Raw genomic sequence first — 17,904 nt, 5'->3', positions numbered from 1 at the left:
ATAACGGTCGTCTGCAGTTGCAAGTCATTCTTGTCTTGACTTTGGTTGAGTAAAGATGTCTAAGAAATATTATATCAGTATTTAATTACGTAATACAACCACGCTCTAACATATATATGTAGTGGCTTTAATGTGATACAAAATTCATATTAAACGCAGAAGACATTTTCCCCAGTACTAAACCTATCCATCGTGACGCACATAAAATTCGTTCCTGTAACTTATATCCTTCATATTCTTCAGAGGGTTGGAATACTGATAATACTGCATTTTCCATAGTTAACACTAAGGTTTAAAAATGACCTGACTTCTTCTTCATATACCGTAATGTACATAACAAAGAACATAGCAACCTAAATAAAAAGTAGAGCTAGTGTATTTTTACGATATTTCATACTAACCGTAATATTTAGTAGAGCGAATATTATGAACAATTAAATATTTATTTAATGTTAAAGAACAGCTTTTGTGGTGTAATTCGAGCCACTGAAAAACTTTACACAAAGCTTTACTTTCTACGCATTAAACTTCTGAACTTATAATGGAGTGAAAGTTTCGTCTTTCATCTTAAAAAGTAGGATTACTACTTTTATTTGTACATATTTTCTTTTGGAGATAAAGTAATATAAAAAGTATTTGTTGTTTTTGAAGTCATTTAATCTACATATATATCTTCTATAATATAAAAATGAATACCAAAATGTGTTGGTAAGCGCATAACTTGAGAACGGCTGAACCGATTTCGTTAATTCTTTTTTTATAATATTCCTTGAAGTATGAGGATGGTTCTTATGTAGAGAAAACGTAAATATGTACCACGGGCGAAGCCGGGGCGGACCGCTAGTCTTCTTATATATAAAAATGAATCGCAAAATGTGTTGGTAAGCGCATAACTCGAGAACGGCTGAACCGATTTCGATAATTCTTTTTTTATTATATTTCTTGAAGTACGGGGATGGTTCTTATGTAAAGAAAACGTAAATATGTACCACGGGTGAAGCCGGGGCGGACCGCTAGTCTTATATATAAAAATGAATCACAAAATGTGTAGGTAAGCGCATAACTTGAGAACGGCTGAACCGATTTCGTTAATTCTATTTTTATAATATTCCTTGAAGTATGAGGATGGTTCTTATGTAGAGAAAACGTAAATATGTACCACGGGCGAAGCCGGGGCGGACCGCTAGTCTTATATATAAAAATGAATCGCAAAATGTGTTGGTAAGCGCATAACTCGAGAACGGCTGAACCAATTTCGATAATTCTTTTTTTATTATATTTCTTGAAGTACAAGGATGGATCTTATGTAGAGAAAACGTAAACATGTACCACGGGCGAAGCCGGGGCGGACCGCTAGTACCTTATAGATAAAGCTTTCTGGTTTTCATTCTTTTTTTAATATAACTTTTGCTATTATCATGACTGTAATGTAAAAATATTTTAAATTTTGAAACAAAAAAGGAGCTGATCCCATAAAGCTTTCGATTTACTTATCGGACTATATCGAAAGGTTGAATGAATTCATTTAAGTTTCAAATTCAATTACTTACCTATAAATGTAAGAAAAATTCAATTGAATAATAAAATATCTCATTCGTACTTTAAAAAATTTTCAGGGACAATTTATTTACTTTTGACTTTATCCCTCTTTTTGGTCTCGACACATTAAAGATAATTCTGAAAGATGTTTAAAAGACGTTCGTGTGGAATGAAAGATGGTACCTACTTGCAGAAAATCTCCATAATCTTATTATTCTTCTTAATCTTCTTATTATTGATGATAAAGACTGAAGATAACTGAGTATAATATAATATATTATTTTATTTTATTATATCGATAAATGTATAGAAAAGTGTTAAGTTGCTTCATGTATGTTTAAAATATCAAAAAATTGTTCATCAATTGAGTTTTGACACGATATTATAGGTGGAATGTTCAAATATTGTTTATGGAATGTTCAATTTATTCCTCCTGACTTCTTCTTCAAACACCAAATGTAACTAAAACGTGACAACAAGAGGGCAACCTAAATAAAATGTAGAGCTAGTTTATAAAAATCTTCATTGAATTGAATTGAAACGAAACACTTTTACGAAGTTAATTTCTCATCACTATTTGATATTATGAACACGTAACATTTACCAAGGGACCGGTATACAATTATGTAGGGAACCAACTAATAACGTTACCTAATTCAATAATATCATATAAGTATATATATACGTATAGTGGAAGTGTTTGTTTGAACATTATATTAAGGTATTGCAGCATAAGAAGATAACAGCATTAATAAATATCAACTAGATGACATGTATTCAATTTATGTCTTAATTAAGTATATTGAAGTTGAAACTATACTTTTTAAAACATATAAAACTTACCTATGTCGTTTTTGAACGTTGTATACTTGAATATTGCCGAAAAAAAAAAAACAAAGAAGTCCAAATTCTGTGTCTAGCATGTTATACAATATTCACGCTTTAAACTATTAAATACATATCCATTTTCCATAAAAAATAGAAAAAAAATATCATTAGCAATATTTATTCAAATTGTTAATGGGTTTTTATTTAGTTACTATTTTCAAATATGGCTAATTTATTTTCTAGATACATCTACTGATGCGAAATCCACAGAAGCAATAACTCGTCAAACACCTTCACCATCGAGAATATCTGCTGGTAAGTTTTCATTCTTTTTCTTTTTTACTCTTTTATAATAGCTAATCAAGTTTATTTAAACAAGCTTTTGCCTGGGAATTGGCTTACGATTGAATTAAAAAATCGATCTAGAATTTTTTCCTGAAGACAAAAAAAAAACCATTAAAATCGATCCAGCCGTTTTTAAGGGGTTCAGTAACAAACATTCATTCAAAGAGGACTAATATGCATAAAGATAATGTTTACAAATATATTATAAAATCCGTTTTTATAATCGAAACTGAACAGAATCTAAGCACTCACTTCATAATATAATTATGTAAATATGTATATCAACTTGCTTTGATAATCATGATTCATAGCAGAATATTTAAAAGCAATCTGACAGTCTAGTTAATAGCGGAAGCTGAAAGCGATTGCTGTTCTGAAGTCTTAACGTTATCGCTAGCAAAGTTTTCATAAAAATAATGATCTTCGTAGCAGTAAAAACCCCTATAACCTACCGACAAATCCTACTAATATTCTAAATGCGAAAGTTTGTATGTTTGTTTGTTTTATTGTAACTGCTTCGAGCAAAAACTACTGAACCGATTTTTATAAACACACACACTTAGAGGGTAACTTGGATTAACACAACATAAGATTTTCCCAGTTTTTATCCCGAAAATCCTACAAATAGGAACTATGCAGATTTTGCTTTGAATACGCGGGCGAAGCTGCGGGCGAAAAGCTGTTGATAATATACATAAAGTTAAAGGGTAAGGGTAGGTTATACATATTGGTAATGTGTAGAAGTAATAAAAAATCTACTTCATATATTATTTTGACTTGGTACTAATTTTTATACCCTAAAAACTAGGGATGCGCCGAATACCGAATACATATTCGGTATTCGGCATATTCGGCATCTTTTTCACTATTCGTATTCGGCCGAATTATTCGGTTTAGGTGCCGAATATATTCGGTATGAGTATTTCTACTTTCTTGGCTATAGAACTAAATAAATAACTTCATATTATGAATGATTTATGTCATACTATACACAAGTCAAAGAAATCCTATGAAGAATGTTTGAACCTAAGGTATACAGGGTGTAATCGTTAAGTGTGCACAGGCGATTATTAACCGTAACTATAACAGATATCAAAAAACCTTAAACTGATATTGAAAGTAGGTACTATACCTAATGAGTAAAATGACAATAATAATTTTTTAAAAATAAAACGTGAGCGTTTCATGTAACATTTTTGGATATTTCTCGTTTTATTTTTAAAAAGTTATTATTGTCATTTTACTCATTAGGTATAGTACTTTCAATATGAGTTAAAAGTTTTTTGATATCTGTAATAGTTATGGAATAATCGCCTGTGGAATAATCGCCACACTTAACGATTACACCCTGTATAAAATAAAACGATCATTACATTTCAAACCAACGTTTATTTTGTAAATTTACATCAACATAATTTAATCATGTTTATTATTAGAACTTAGTCAGTATTTAATATTTATAATACTTTAAATCCTGAAGTCTGAAGACAATGCTTTTAGTCCCAATAGAAAATGACATTACGTCCGCTCATATTGCAAACACTAACTTAAAGTAAAAATATAAAATTTTTAAACAATTAAAAAATTTTAATATTTTGTGCGAAGTTTCAACAGAACTGAGACGGCACGGAGTGCGCGGGCGATATACGCGGTTGGCGGGCGGTGAGGTAAGGCTCGCTCGCCACCGAGCCGGCAGCTACTTGCGACCCGTTAGAACCGGTTTACGCATCAAAACACGTCAAAACATTGAACCGAATAATTCGGCCGAATATTCGGTTCGGTAAGGTTCTAACCGAATAGTATTCGGTATTCGGTTATTCGGTGAAACCACTATTCGGCTACTAAAAACCATAAACGCTATTTAATAATCGAATTAACTTATCTACAATACGATGACAAATTACTCTGCATTGAACCAGACAAAGGGCAAGGCCATTTTAATAATGGTTCGAATTTCTATTTGTATCAATGGATTACCAATTGTACAAATTAGTCTTATGAATTTAAATGTCAACCTTATTAAAAGGGTTTATAGACGTCAATTCATTATTACCTTCAAGGACAATCTTGATAATCCAATTAACAGATTTCAGGAATTCAAAAAGTAAATTAATTAATTATTTTATGTTTTTTAAAGACATGTCTTACGGAAGAACAGGAACGGAGTTATAATATTTTCTATTCTGTGTTTAATCAAAGCTTAACCTTACTACTTCTACAAATTGTTTAAAATATTGAGCTACATACTGTATTTAATTTCAACAAAAACCTTTAAATGTTGAGCAAGATTTTAATTTATGCCTAACTATCTACGAAATGTACATAAAATTGAGTACCTAACATATTATATTTTATGTGTATATCCAAATTACAACTTTAAAATTCATTATAATTTCAACACACTTATCAGACTAGATTTTCCTAACCCTTTAGCTAATTGCCCACTGAACTCCACAGAATGGAGTGGTGCGACCGGCGGTCCCCCAGCGGAGGTGATCCTCCGTCTCCATCCAACTCCCGTCACTCCGTACCCAGTGCAGAGCCGTGGGAACATGTCAATTACTGAAATAGGTGAGCACTTGAGTACTACCACAGAATAAATAATCTATACATATAATAAATCTGTAGAAGGGTCAATTCTGTACATTGAAAATATTGAAAAAATAAATAGCAGGGGGTGTTACTGGATCGATACCAAACCCAAATATGTGATTAAAAAATTTTTTGTCTGTCTGTCTGTCTGTCTGTCTGTATGTGAAGACATCACGTGAAAACTAACGGTTCGATTTCGATGAAACTTGGTATAATTATACCTTACTATCCTGGGCGTAAAATAGGATACTTTTTATCCTGGAAAAATACGAAGAAAAAAAATTAATCTTAATTTTTCAGTTTTATCCATAGACGTTGTTCTGTAGAACCGCGAACACACGTTGCGTATGCCTATTATATATTTATAGGCCTAGCCGTATTTGGGTCCAATAGATATTTATAAGATGTCATTGTCAGAGTTACTCAAAATGGAGAAATAAACCATCCACGCGAAGACCGACATCCGCGCGGACGGAGTCGCGGGCGGAAGGTTCTAATTATATAAGGTTCTAATTATATTATTATCTTTATGTTAGGACTTGTTTAGCAGTCCTGTTTGTGACAGGATTTGGGACACGTAATTATAAAATCATAATTAGCATATTCATTTTGGTGACTTAAATTTACTAAACTAAAAACTAAAGTACTGTATTATATTTTACATAGGTAACTGAGAATTTTTTGTAATAGTTTTTAACAATATAGAAAGATAATCGTCGTTGAAAAATTTTCGATTTCTTAAAATAATATTTTCGATTATTATGATTTCTGTAATAGTTAGGCCCAGTTTCGCCATTCTCCTTTCGAAAACCTATAGAGCTTATTTTTTATCAGGTATTTCATTAAATAATGTAAACGGTTTTATAATTATTATTCGTTCCACACGTGCCTGTCGGTATCGATTTAAACCGCTACGTAAATACGCTACGAAAGCCTTATATTTATTTAAAGGATTTCATAAATTATTATTTATTCATTCATATCACCTTTATATTTTTGTAACTTCTATTATTATATTTATTTGACTCCCTAAATTGTCGTTTAGTGCTTGGTTCGTTAAAGTGCCTCGAATAGGGCTTGGCAGAATATCAGCGTCATGGTCTCAGAATCATGACATTATGCTAAGCCAAGGCCTTGTCAGGGTACATCGCTTTTATTATTTTTGTTTATTTCTATGAGTTGTGTATTATTTTTAATGTAATTTATTAGAATTTTTAGTGATAAAAGTTGTTTGGTACACTTTTTCTATTGTCAGAAATTACTCCGAAGCGTAGAAAGTGAACCTGCCATGTGCATATTTTCGAGCGATGTTTTCAATCAACTTTTTAAATTTGAGACTGAGTCATTTGATTTTTGTTTTCCAAAATGCATAATCTATATAGTTACATAATATAAGATCAAATTTCAAATATCTTTTTGAAGATATAACATAAAACTATAATATAATACATTACACAGTCGAAATAACCAAATAGACACAGAACAGAAGTCAACATTAATTCCAAGATATCTTCATCAGCAAGCAAATCCGCATTACAGAACACTTGAGAGAAATTGCTGATATAGCTCTCAAATCCGATGATTCAGTTTAGATTCCTACTGCAAATTATCTTAAATTAATGGATTATATCTTGGAGGCCGTTCTGAAAATATCCAATTACGTTTTTTCGAATTATTTGATGGATTGTAAGAGCTTTTTGATCTATTATAATTGAAACATTTTACTTCCTTTATGTATAAAAAAGTAATACCTATAAAAATGAACATTACTTACAGTAATTCTTACATAATTGAAATAAGACTAAATACGAGCATTACTATAATCTCGCATTTATTTTAGGAGTGCTTGGAAATGCCACATAAATTTCCTTTATCAATAGCCTGAAAAGAAGCTGCTACCGAAAATAACGAGCCGAACATCTCTTTTCAAAATACAATCTTTACATGTATCATTAAAAATGAATTTGCCAATAGTTATTTTCAACATATTTCTTTCAACATTGGATACAATTTTTGCCGAATTTTTATAAACCAATTTCTCATTTTCTCATTGACTTACATCTACATTTTTCAGTTCAGAACATTTTTATATAGAATATTTAACAAATGAAAAATAAACAAACTTTGATGACGATTTACTTATAGTTCAGACGTTGAGCTCAATCGATGATGCTTTTTAAATCATGTACAGAACTACCTAAAAAATGGACTACTACGCTAATTATTATATAGAATATTATCTCAATTTCTACAGATGGAAGTGCAATAGTAGTACGAGCAGAAGAAGCATTGATAGTAGCATTCGTGCTACTCCTGTGGGTAGCGGCAATCGCTCTATTTTTCAACCGCTGGGGCAAGATCAGGTGCGTCTATAAGCTGTACGTAGATTTTGTGCCTTATTTATGCTTTTTATCTTTATTTAAGCTTTTGATTACTTGATATTCTTTTTACTAGCATGATAAATAAAAGGTGCTTTTTAATGTTTGAAGAATTGTAATAAATACATGTTTAAAAAAATGATAAGTGTACCAACATTAGTAAATTTACATAATAAATAATAGCTGCTTCAATTACATAATATTAGTTTCTTTACAGCGCATTTCAGATAATAAAACTTGCGGTTGTGTTTTAGAAATGCTAGCAAATATTCCCGTTTTCAATTTTATTACATAAATAACTCTCTTTGCAGAATGTTAGAACCATATCAACCAAAATTCCAACAACAGCATCGTCAGAGTTGCGTGCTCGCTGAGACAGTCTCCGTGCCACCCCTTGTAAGAAAAATCAGAGTATTTTTATTTATTTTCCCTATGAACATTATTTTATCATTTTTTCTATATGGAATTTGAAATTACCTTTTGGTCGATAATCTCGAGTGGTCGATCGTTGAATAAACCGCATAATGAATTATTCAATGTGGTTGCCTTTGAGCTTCAAGCACTACTTAAGTGAAAATTTGTAAATTCATACCCTGAAAATGAATTTGACTAAACATGCAAATTCAAGAGCAATAGAAAGAAAGAAAGAATAAATTTTTATGTGTAAAATAGATACTAAAAATATGAATGTTTATATTATTCTGTTTTACTTCCGTGTGCATCTATACTAATATTATAAAGCTGAAGAGTTTGTTTGTTTGAACGCGCTAATCTCGGGAACTACTGGTCCGATTTGAAAAATTCTTTCGGGGTTATATGGCCCATTTATCAAGGAAGACCGACTAACAGGAGCGGAGCACTGCGGGTAAAACCGCGGAGCACAGGTAGTAAATAATATAATGTGTATTTTATAGCATCGAGCGTCACTCTCAAGGGGGTGCGTGTCATATGACTGTGGGGGCACATTCTCTGCGTACCAACCGTGTGGATACCTTTCTCATAGACCACGACAAGTAAGTATAATTTTATAAAGTTGTGAATTATGTATATCATAGTGTTGTGAAGGTAATATTCAATTGAATTAAATAAAGGTAAGGTGTAAAGATAGAACCTGAAAATAAAACCTTCAGTATAAATGAGGCTAAAGTCTAGTCACATATTTTTTGACGAAATAACTGACATAACTACGAATAAAGCACGATCAATGAAAGCTCTCTTAAAAATGTGATATCGTGGAATCACGTGATGTCCATTGTATTCAAAGAAAGGGCTTAGTATTTGTGCTGAGTGAAGATTCGTGTACGTATATTTGACTCTTATCATTATGTTAGATAGCTTTAATTATGTCTCGACTTACAATTCCAATTCGAACATTATCTTCACAAAAGATACACGTTCTGAATATAATGAAAATGAATGTTAAGCTGTGATATTTATATTGTTAATACCCATATCGATTTTAGGAATATTTTTAAGAGGAGTAGAATCAATTACAGTTTCAATTTATAATTTTATGGAACCTCTACTGTGGTAGGTATAGTTGTCTTCATATGGTTATTCCTAGAATTTGATTGTGTTAGATTTTACGCGAGTATTATATTACATGTAGAAATTAAAGATTTTAACTAATTTTAAAGGCGACCTTTCTATAGTGTTCGAAATATCAGAATAAATCACGTTTAAAATCTTTAATTTCTAAATTGTAAGGAATAAGAGTGCTTTTCCACCAATAATGTGCGAGGAATGTGTTTGTAAATAATCAATAGTATCGCTTCAAACGCTAAACGGTTCAAACTTCAAACTAAATGAGCGATATGATTGGTTATTTACAAACATATTCCTCGCTATACATGATCGCACATTATTGGTGGAAAAGCACCCTGACCATAATATTATTATCAACCATATATGTATTTTATTAATAGAGGAATCTGCAACCATCTTCATCTTGACTGACCGGTTGGCTTAGTTGGTAGTGGCCCTGCCTTCCAAGCCAGAGGTCGTGGGTTCGATTCCCATCCGGGGCAAATATTTGTGTGATAAACATGCTGCTGCGTGCTCTTCGGGTGTTAATTATCTATATAGGTACTTATTTAAAATTATATATGTATGTTTATCAGCCATCTGGTTTCCATAACACAAGCGAAAGCTTAGTATGGGATCAGATCGTGTGAAAATTGTCACGAAATATTTATCTTTTTTCGTTTTATAACCTCTTTTCAGAACTCAACACCCTAACCATTATCAACAATAAATTTTAATAATAGGTGGAATCTGCAACCATCTTCATCTATTTTTTACTTTTTTATAACCTCTTTCCAGAACTCAGTATTCGTAGGTAGTATGGGTGGTATGGCCTTAATACCGGAGAGTCCCCCGCGGCGCTCGCGCTCCGCCGCCGACCTCCCCGCGCTCACTCCCTCCGACCACGTCCCCACCACCTCTAGGTCCTCTAGAGCTGCCAGTCTCCACACTGTAGACCTTAGAGTATGTGCGCCTTCACCACGCGCGTCTAGAGCTGCAAGTCTACATTCCGCTGTCGATGTTCCCTCCATACAAGTACATGTTAGGGGTTCAGGAACTAATATAAATAGGCCTAGAAGTCCGAGACGGTTGACTATTACTAACGTGTAAGGATAAGTGTTTATCGTGATGGACCAATGCTTTGTTTTTCCTTTATGTGTCTATCTTGAATTTAACGCGTCGCTGTTTTGTCTCTTTCACACTTTAACTATTCTATGTATTTAAGAAAGTGACAGAACAGTGATTTCTTATTATAGCTTTAGGAGGTTATTGTATAACGTTCTGTTTACTCAAATGTAAAACTACTGTGAATATTTTGAAGCTTTATTTTTATATATGTAGGAATGTGACTGTGGCTATATATAGATATATAGATTTAATTATTATATAATGTGTAATATATAAGTTTAGTCCTTAAGCTACTCCTTCAATTTTCTTGTAGATGTCTTCGTCCTAAAGTCTTTATCTTCACATATTCTATACTATGTCCTTGTCCTTTAAATGTATAGAGTTATATTTATATATAATAATTAATAATGTAATATTTTTGTCGTGAATGTGCTCTTATTACATTTTTATTATTATGCAAATTTATATTGAAAAATAGTAACGAAATAATTTAACAGATATTGTACAATCGGTATTTCTAAAGTTTAATCCCTATTCGAAAAATCGCTGCCTAAATTCCATTAAATTTAAACCACTAACGTATTCAATTGGTTCTGTACCAATAGAATTATGTTTAAAATTTTAAACTGTAGTTTCGGTACTAGTATAGTATTACATTATCTGTGGTTTCGGTCCAATACTTTCTAACGGTGCATTTACATCAAACGAATATAGAGCTAGAGCTGGAGCAAGAGCATTCTTCCGTGATCTTGTAGTGTTAACGAAAACTCGTATTCAGTGTTAGAACATTGCATAATTTTCGAACGCACTAAGAACAACGAAAGAATACACTTAAAATATAATTTGATATACATTGGGGTTAGAATGAGCATTCGCTCGTTTGATGTAAATGCACACGTTGTTTGATTAACATAATAACACGTGTGTATGTATAAAATATTGCTTTTTGTATTGATTTTAATTTTATAAAATGGATGCTATTCATGATCTGTATGTGGGGTCAGATAGTAATAAAGGAAACGTTTTATTGGAAAATCGACTGAGGCTTTTAAGCACTTACTCGTGGTAGCATGAATTCTTATAAGTCACAATAATTGTACGTGAGATAGGTACCTGCAGCTTTTTCTTAATCCTCAAATAATTTAAAATCAGGACTTAGAAAATCAAGTTTAATTACCCCACTTCAACCACGCTCAATGTAAAGATTTCAGCTTAATTATTATACTTCTTAAATTTTCTTTTAAAGTCTATAGAGTCATTATTTTTACACTTTCATCAGTCAATGATAAGAAAATATATTTTTAACTTGACTTTCAATTATTTAGCCCTGTCTATTTCGTCCTTAACGTATCCCTTTTATCTTTAGATGTTCTAGACTCATATGCTTACTGTTTTCTGTTTTGTGATTAATTGTATCCCCAAAAAATATTATCTTGTAACGTATACAGGGTGTGCCACTATTGGTATACTAAGCGCGAAGGGACTTGTAGTTTTGCATACACTGATCACGTAAAAAATACTTAAGCAACAAAATGACGTCAAAATTTTTTTTTCTTAATTTTTCCTTAAAATCCATGTTTTCGTCTCTAGCTTCGCGCAGCCGGCATATTATACCGCTTCGCTAATGTGAGCATTTTGTCTATGAAAACTAATCTTAAGGGGAGTCCTTTCAGCGAAGCGGAGTAAAATTGGTTTGCAAGATCAAATTTTTCATGTATTTGCAATTATATGACGCTTCTAGAAAAAATAATCAATACACTTCAAGATATTTCCTAAAAAGTGTGCTAATTTGTTACACAACCACGTGTATTTTGTTCGATCATATAAAATCATAAAAATAGGCTAAAATAAAGATCGAAAACGAATTATTTATTAATGAAATTTCTGATTTTGGAAATAATTTTTATATAAGGATATGTATTTTGATGTACTGCAGAAAACGTGCTAAATTTTGGTTTTCTACTGAAGCCCTGTAATTATTAAATACATATTATATCTCAGAACTTAACGTTGCCCAGCGTTTTCTTTACAAACCGCGCTGCCCGCTACCCCGCCAGTCCTGATCAGGCGCTTGCTAACGTAGGACCTGTGTCAAATTATCTCCGCTCGATTTTAAGTTTTGAGTAAAGATAAATTATTGAAAATGGGTAACAAAACAAACAAAATTCGGAAGAAAGCAGTGTCAGTATCACAAAAAAGGACAGGAAAAGAGAACTAGTATGTAAATTGAGTAATATGATAAAAACGTAGTTACTTGATGCCACAGAATAAAAATATCAGTTGGTCATAAAGTTTCACCTCGTATGCTTTTATTTCAAAACGATAAAAGCTGCGTTACTGTGAAATAAGAGTTTAGTTTATAATAATTTGTTTTATATATATAATACTAGTGGTCCGCCCCGGCTTCGCCCGTGGTACATATTTCGCAATAAAAGGTAGCCTATGCCTTTTCTCGGGTATCAAAATATCTCTATACCAAATTTCATGCAAATTGGTTCAGTAGTTTAGGCGTGATTGAGTAACAGACAGACAGACAGAGTTACGTTCGCATTTATAATATTAGTATGGATTATTATTACGTAATTGGTGTATTATTTGCATAATTTTGGGGTATAATTATTAATTACAGTTGTTTATTTTAAGGAAAAAAACAATAATGATTATTTGTTAAAAAATAATTGATAATAGTCAAATAATAATGATTATTGACTAATAATAATTATTAATCACTACAGTAAAAGTTCCTTATTGGCGGGGTATATGTTCCATAAAATATATGCCTCGAATACAGAAACCGTGAATACGGAATGGTAATTATTATATGGGATTATAGGTTCTACGTTATACGTTCCTAGGTGACGATTGAGATTTTTTTTAGTTGACATTATAAATTTATAAACTAGGAAGAGTGCAGTAGACGTTACTCGATCACAATTATTTTTGTAACGAATGTGAAAGACGAAACCTATAAAACACGCAAAGCGGCTTTTACTATAAACGGAACTACATTTAAAAATATACTTTATTTATTGAGTTATAAGGTTGCTTCCATTCTGTTTATTTACATTCTCAAAAACATCAATCGCGGCAAAGGCGGCTTGCGACAAAGGCGGCTTGGGTCAAAGGCCTCGGCGATATCATTAATTAACAACATAATATTATGTACTTTAGGCTAACTTGTAATAAGATCTATTTTACTTTCTTATTAGTCCATTTGACAAGGATATTGTGTTAGATACCTATTGGAATAATTTTATTATTATGTATGTACTTATTAAATCCGCGAATAAAAAAATTTTTAGTCGCGAATATAGAAATTGGGTCGCATTTTTTTAATTCCCGAATAGTGAAAACGCGAATAAAGGAAGCGCGAATAAGGAACTTTTACTGTATAATAGATGATAATAGTTAGTTCATAATCATTGTTATTATAGTTCATTGAAAAGTTACATTTGGGGTTGCGTTTTTTAGGAGGACGCATTTTATTTTTTTGATGTGTAGGGGGGGTTAGTGTGAAGCTATCACCAAGTTTGTGGGGTCGCCACCCTTGTCCCACGGCCGCCATCTTAAAAATAGCGCTTAATATGGTTTTTATGATATATCTCTTAAACTATTAATCTGATAAAAAAAAATTGTCAACATTAAATTAAATTTTCTACAATTTTGGTCCAGTAACTTTTTGTCATAGAACTATAAATAAAAATGTTATGAGTGAAAATGTTCAGAAATTAGCGATATTTATATTTTTCAATAAAACTTTTTTTTTTTTATAATTTTACGAAGAAATAATATCAGACCATTTTTGTAGATTGTTGTAGTATTGTAGTTATATTGTAATACACGCGCTCTATACTATTCTAATATAATACTCTAAGCTTCTACTGGTAGCAGCAAGTAATATTTATTAGTTACACCAAGTACTTCCATAATTATGTTGTGCTAATTAATAAATTCCTAGTACCTACTTATCTCAGTTTATAAAGTTGTAAATGATTTCTTTATTTACTTTTATATTTACAATCTGACACAAACACTTTTACATTGCTTACATAATAAAAATTGATCACAATTTACTTTTGATATAAGTATTTTACACTGTGGCACAGCGCTAACGTTACGAAAAACAAACGACGCGAGGAGCGCGAGGAGCGCGTGTCACGCGAACGGCCCCGCACACCTCACCTCCAATCTTGCCTCGCGTTGAAATACCTCGCGTTAAACTATAGCTCACGTGCGGGTGGCAAAGTTGGGCAGGTTGCTTGTTAGGGGTGTACACTGTACACATTGAATTTTAAGAACTCATCTATTTGTCAAAAAATTCGTCTGGAATTTTATAAGTATTTCTCAGCGTATGCAAAACTATAACCTCCTTGGGGCTTAGTATACCGTTGCTGGGACACCCTGTATAATAATTCATCAAGCAATTAATAAAAACTTACACGAATTTTCAACTTTAGTTTAATTTTACCAGATATCTAGTGGTATTGGTTATTAATTGTTTCTATTAGATACTTCACCCAATATTATTTATTTATTGTATCTGATGATAATAAATCCAATTACAAATCTTAATTTAGTATGAAAATAGCTCGGGTATAAAAACTATATAGGTATATAGTAAATCAATACCTGCGTATTTATTTGCTCTACAAATATTTAGTTCATCATTATTTTAATTTAAATTTTAAATTTAATTGAATCTAAATCAAATTGAATCCATCTAACTACTAATTCTTTTCACAAACAGAAAACAGTAAGTCTTTAGTTTTTAGATTATAGAAATTCCCTACTATTTATCCTCTCGCTCTTATAGTGTAATTATATTTCAATAGTATATAAATGAATTGCCAAAGTTAGCAATTTGTAATTATCATATTCACTTAGATATTAAGGTTAGATTTATGTATATCTATAATATTAGAGACTTTTTGTTTCCGCCCTTTTTAAGAAAACTTTAAACTTATGCCTCGACTTAACAAGTATGTTATAGATAAAAACCAAATAATTATTATTAATTACTTTTCAAATTTAAATTGTTTAAGATACGATATATCTATTATACCTATTTATATAAGTAAAATATCGACGACGAAAAGAAAATATATTTTGTCTATGCTTTTCCTGTAAACAAAACAATCAAATTGGTCTAATTCTAACAATTTTAATGAACTTGGAAACTAACAAATCAATCGTGCCTCTATAACATTTACTATTTACAATATCTAAACGTATATAAATATCATAATATTAGATTAGAGATTCAAATACTGAATAGGATTAGCTGCGACTTAAAAATTGTCTTTACTTACCATACAACTTTATTTCAACTCAACTATTATACATTTTCGCGCCCGCGAAATAATATATAAAAAAATAATTCCCGCGTTACATTTTCTTTTCTTCTTTATCTCTTACCTTGGGCAGCCTGGAAGAGATCGCTAGTAAGCGATATAAGACCGCCTTATGTACCTACCGTGTTAATCCATTTTGTATGATTGTAAATATTTTACTTGGTGTGGTACCTATATTAAATTGATAAATAAATACCTTCTTACTTACCAATTCTAAATTCATCTTCATTTAAAGTAAAAAAGCAAGCAAAACCTCACAATATTTTAGTATAAAATAGCTCTTAATCCCTGTGTACAGTAAAAATCTGTTCCAATATTCCAATAGCCTTTTGAAAGCATTTTATCAACTCAACCTCGGAAAATTGTAAAAACATTTTTCTCCCCGATGTTGCCTTAACAACGTTTGGCGAACGACACGCAATATTGCCTCCCTTATTGAATAAAACGACGTCAAAGTTCATTTATTACAAACCTTTTAAATAATTACACGTAAGCCTTCGTTAGCATGTGTTTGTCCGTTTTTAACTTTTATATTTAATTCACATTATATGTATGTTTATTTCAATGCGTTATGTATTATAATTAATAATTATTAATTATTGACTTGTATGATGTACGGATAATTTAATGTTTTGTAATATAATGTGTTTGTACATATTAGAGAAATGCTATTTTGTTAAACGTTCATTTGCAATGCAAACTGTAATTCAACTTGACAGAATATCAATAAAATTTCAAACTCAAATGGTTATTTCATTTATCTACCTCCAAACATATTTGCAGATGGAAATGATTGATGCTTCGAAGTTGCCCGAACTCAAGTAACCGTCGTGCCAACTTAATATATTTATATACGAAGAGTATGACATATTATGGAAGTATGAAATTGATTAAAACTATAAAATACGAAATAAAATAACTTATACTCATTTTTTTAAGAATTTAAGGTAATTCATAAAGTTACAGTCACATGGAAATAATAGTTATTTTCAATGCATGACCTGTGCGGTAGTATAATTTAGGAGAATACATGGATATATATATATATATATAGATATCTCCATGGGCACTATGTTGATCAAACGTGCCATATAGTTAGTAATTATTTGATCCGTTTTCACTTGTTGATCCGGTTGGTATTTGTGGATCCATTGCCACACCACCGTCCGTATGTGGATCCGAACGGAGCCACAAGTGTCACCATGAGTAATAATAATAATTACGTGATTTTTATACAAATCCACCTTTTTTGCGTTTTAGCTCTTGTTGATCCGATTCAAATGAGCCAATCAGAGCCCACCGAGCTCAGCCATTGGTCGCTTGCGGCCTTAGCCATTTGAAGGTTTAAAGACATTTATTCCCGTTATAGAAACGTATGTTGCCGTTCGCCTTCCATAATTTGTTCGGATCTTCGGGAGGGCAAGATAGCTAGCTCGTCTATTAGGATAGTGGCGATTTGATGTTGAGAATATAATATTTGTATTTATGTTTTTATGTAGCGCTTTGCGGATGAACATACACGTATTATAAAAGTATAATTGTTTTAAATTCATTATTTTAGTGTCGTCGTAGATTTTTTTTAGTTAAAAGAGGATAGTAAAAGATAGTTTTAATGATTTTATTTTGTAAAATTTGGAGTGGCGCTAATTTATTTTTGTAAGCACTCCCCCATACTTCTATTAAATACTGTGTACGGTGCGGCTTTACTAACGTGTTGTAGATGGTGTGGCGTAATTTATGAGGAATGCAAGAAGTAATATTACGCAGAGATCTAAGAAGTGCTGATAATTTATTTTTTAGGTGGTCGATGTGATGATTCCATTTTAGAGAGCTGTCGATTCGCAAACCTAGTAGATCGGGAGTCATTGACACAAAATTTCGAGTCATTTGTAACAGGATGGCGGTTCTACAGGGGTCTTAGTACGCAATGACAGAAAGAAAAATGATGGTGTGAACGCTGGTACCGGCGGCTTAGTCGCGTGGGCGTTAGTCAAACTCGTCGGAAAAATAGCGAAAGTCAAACGATTTGTAACACAAAAATTTTAGAATTTACCGATAGCCCATAAAAAAGATGTAGACGGTAGTGTCATGCCATACTTTTCCGGTGTGACATAAAGCCCGCCATACCGACGCGAATGCGTTGATTTAAAAAAAAACAATTCAACCATTGTATTGTGCAATTCAAATCGTATACTTTTATTTTCTTAATCATTTACTTT

At 31.7% G+C, this 17,904-nt stretch overlaps 1 protein-coding gene across 2 annotated transcripts in view; it reads left to right on the top strand.

Moving 5' to 3' along the window:
• The window catches only part of LOC123696479, a 49,881-nt gene extending 39,467 nt beyond the window's left edge, over positions 1-10,414 (top strand). The window contains exons 3-8 of one of the 2 annotated variants that reach the window (XM_045642658.1): positions 2,611-2,682; positions 5,170-5,283; positions 7,559-7,667; positions 7,994-8,093; positions 8,597-8,695; positions 10,005-10,414. In XM_045642658.1, the coding sequence (XP_045498614.1) occupies positions 2,611-2,682; positions 5,170-5,283; positions 7,559-7,667; positions 7,994-8,093; positions 8,597-8,695; positions 10,005-10,316 (806 nt within the window). In that variant the 3' untranslated portion in view covers positions 10,317-10,414. Of the gene's footprint in view, positions 1-2,610; positions 2,683-5,169; positions 5,284-7,558; positions 7,683-7,993; positions 8,094-8,596; positions 8,696-10,004 lie in introns of both variants that reach the window. The other variant, XM_045642657.1, reaches the window with a different exon arrangement.
• Positions 10,415-17,904: the final 7,490 nt, after the last annotated feature.

The sequence above is a fragment of the Colias croceus genome, chromosome 12, assembly GCF_905220415.1.
Source record: "Colias croceus chromosome 12, ilColCroc2.1".
Lineage (NCBI taxonomy): Eukaryota > Metazoa > Arthropoda > Insecta > Lepidoptera > Pieridae > Colias > Colias croceus.
The sequence above is the reverse complement of the archived record's forward strand: the minus strand, read 5'-3'. Positions and strand labels throughout refer to the sequence as shown.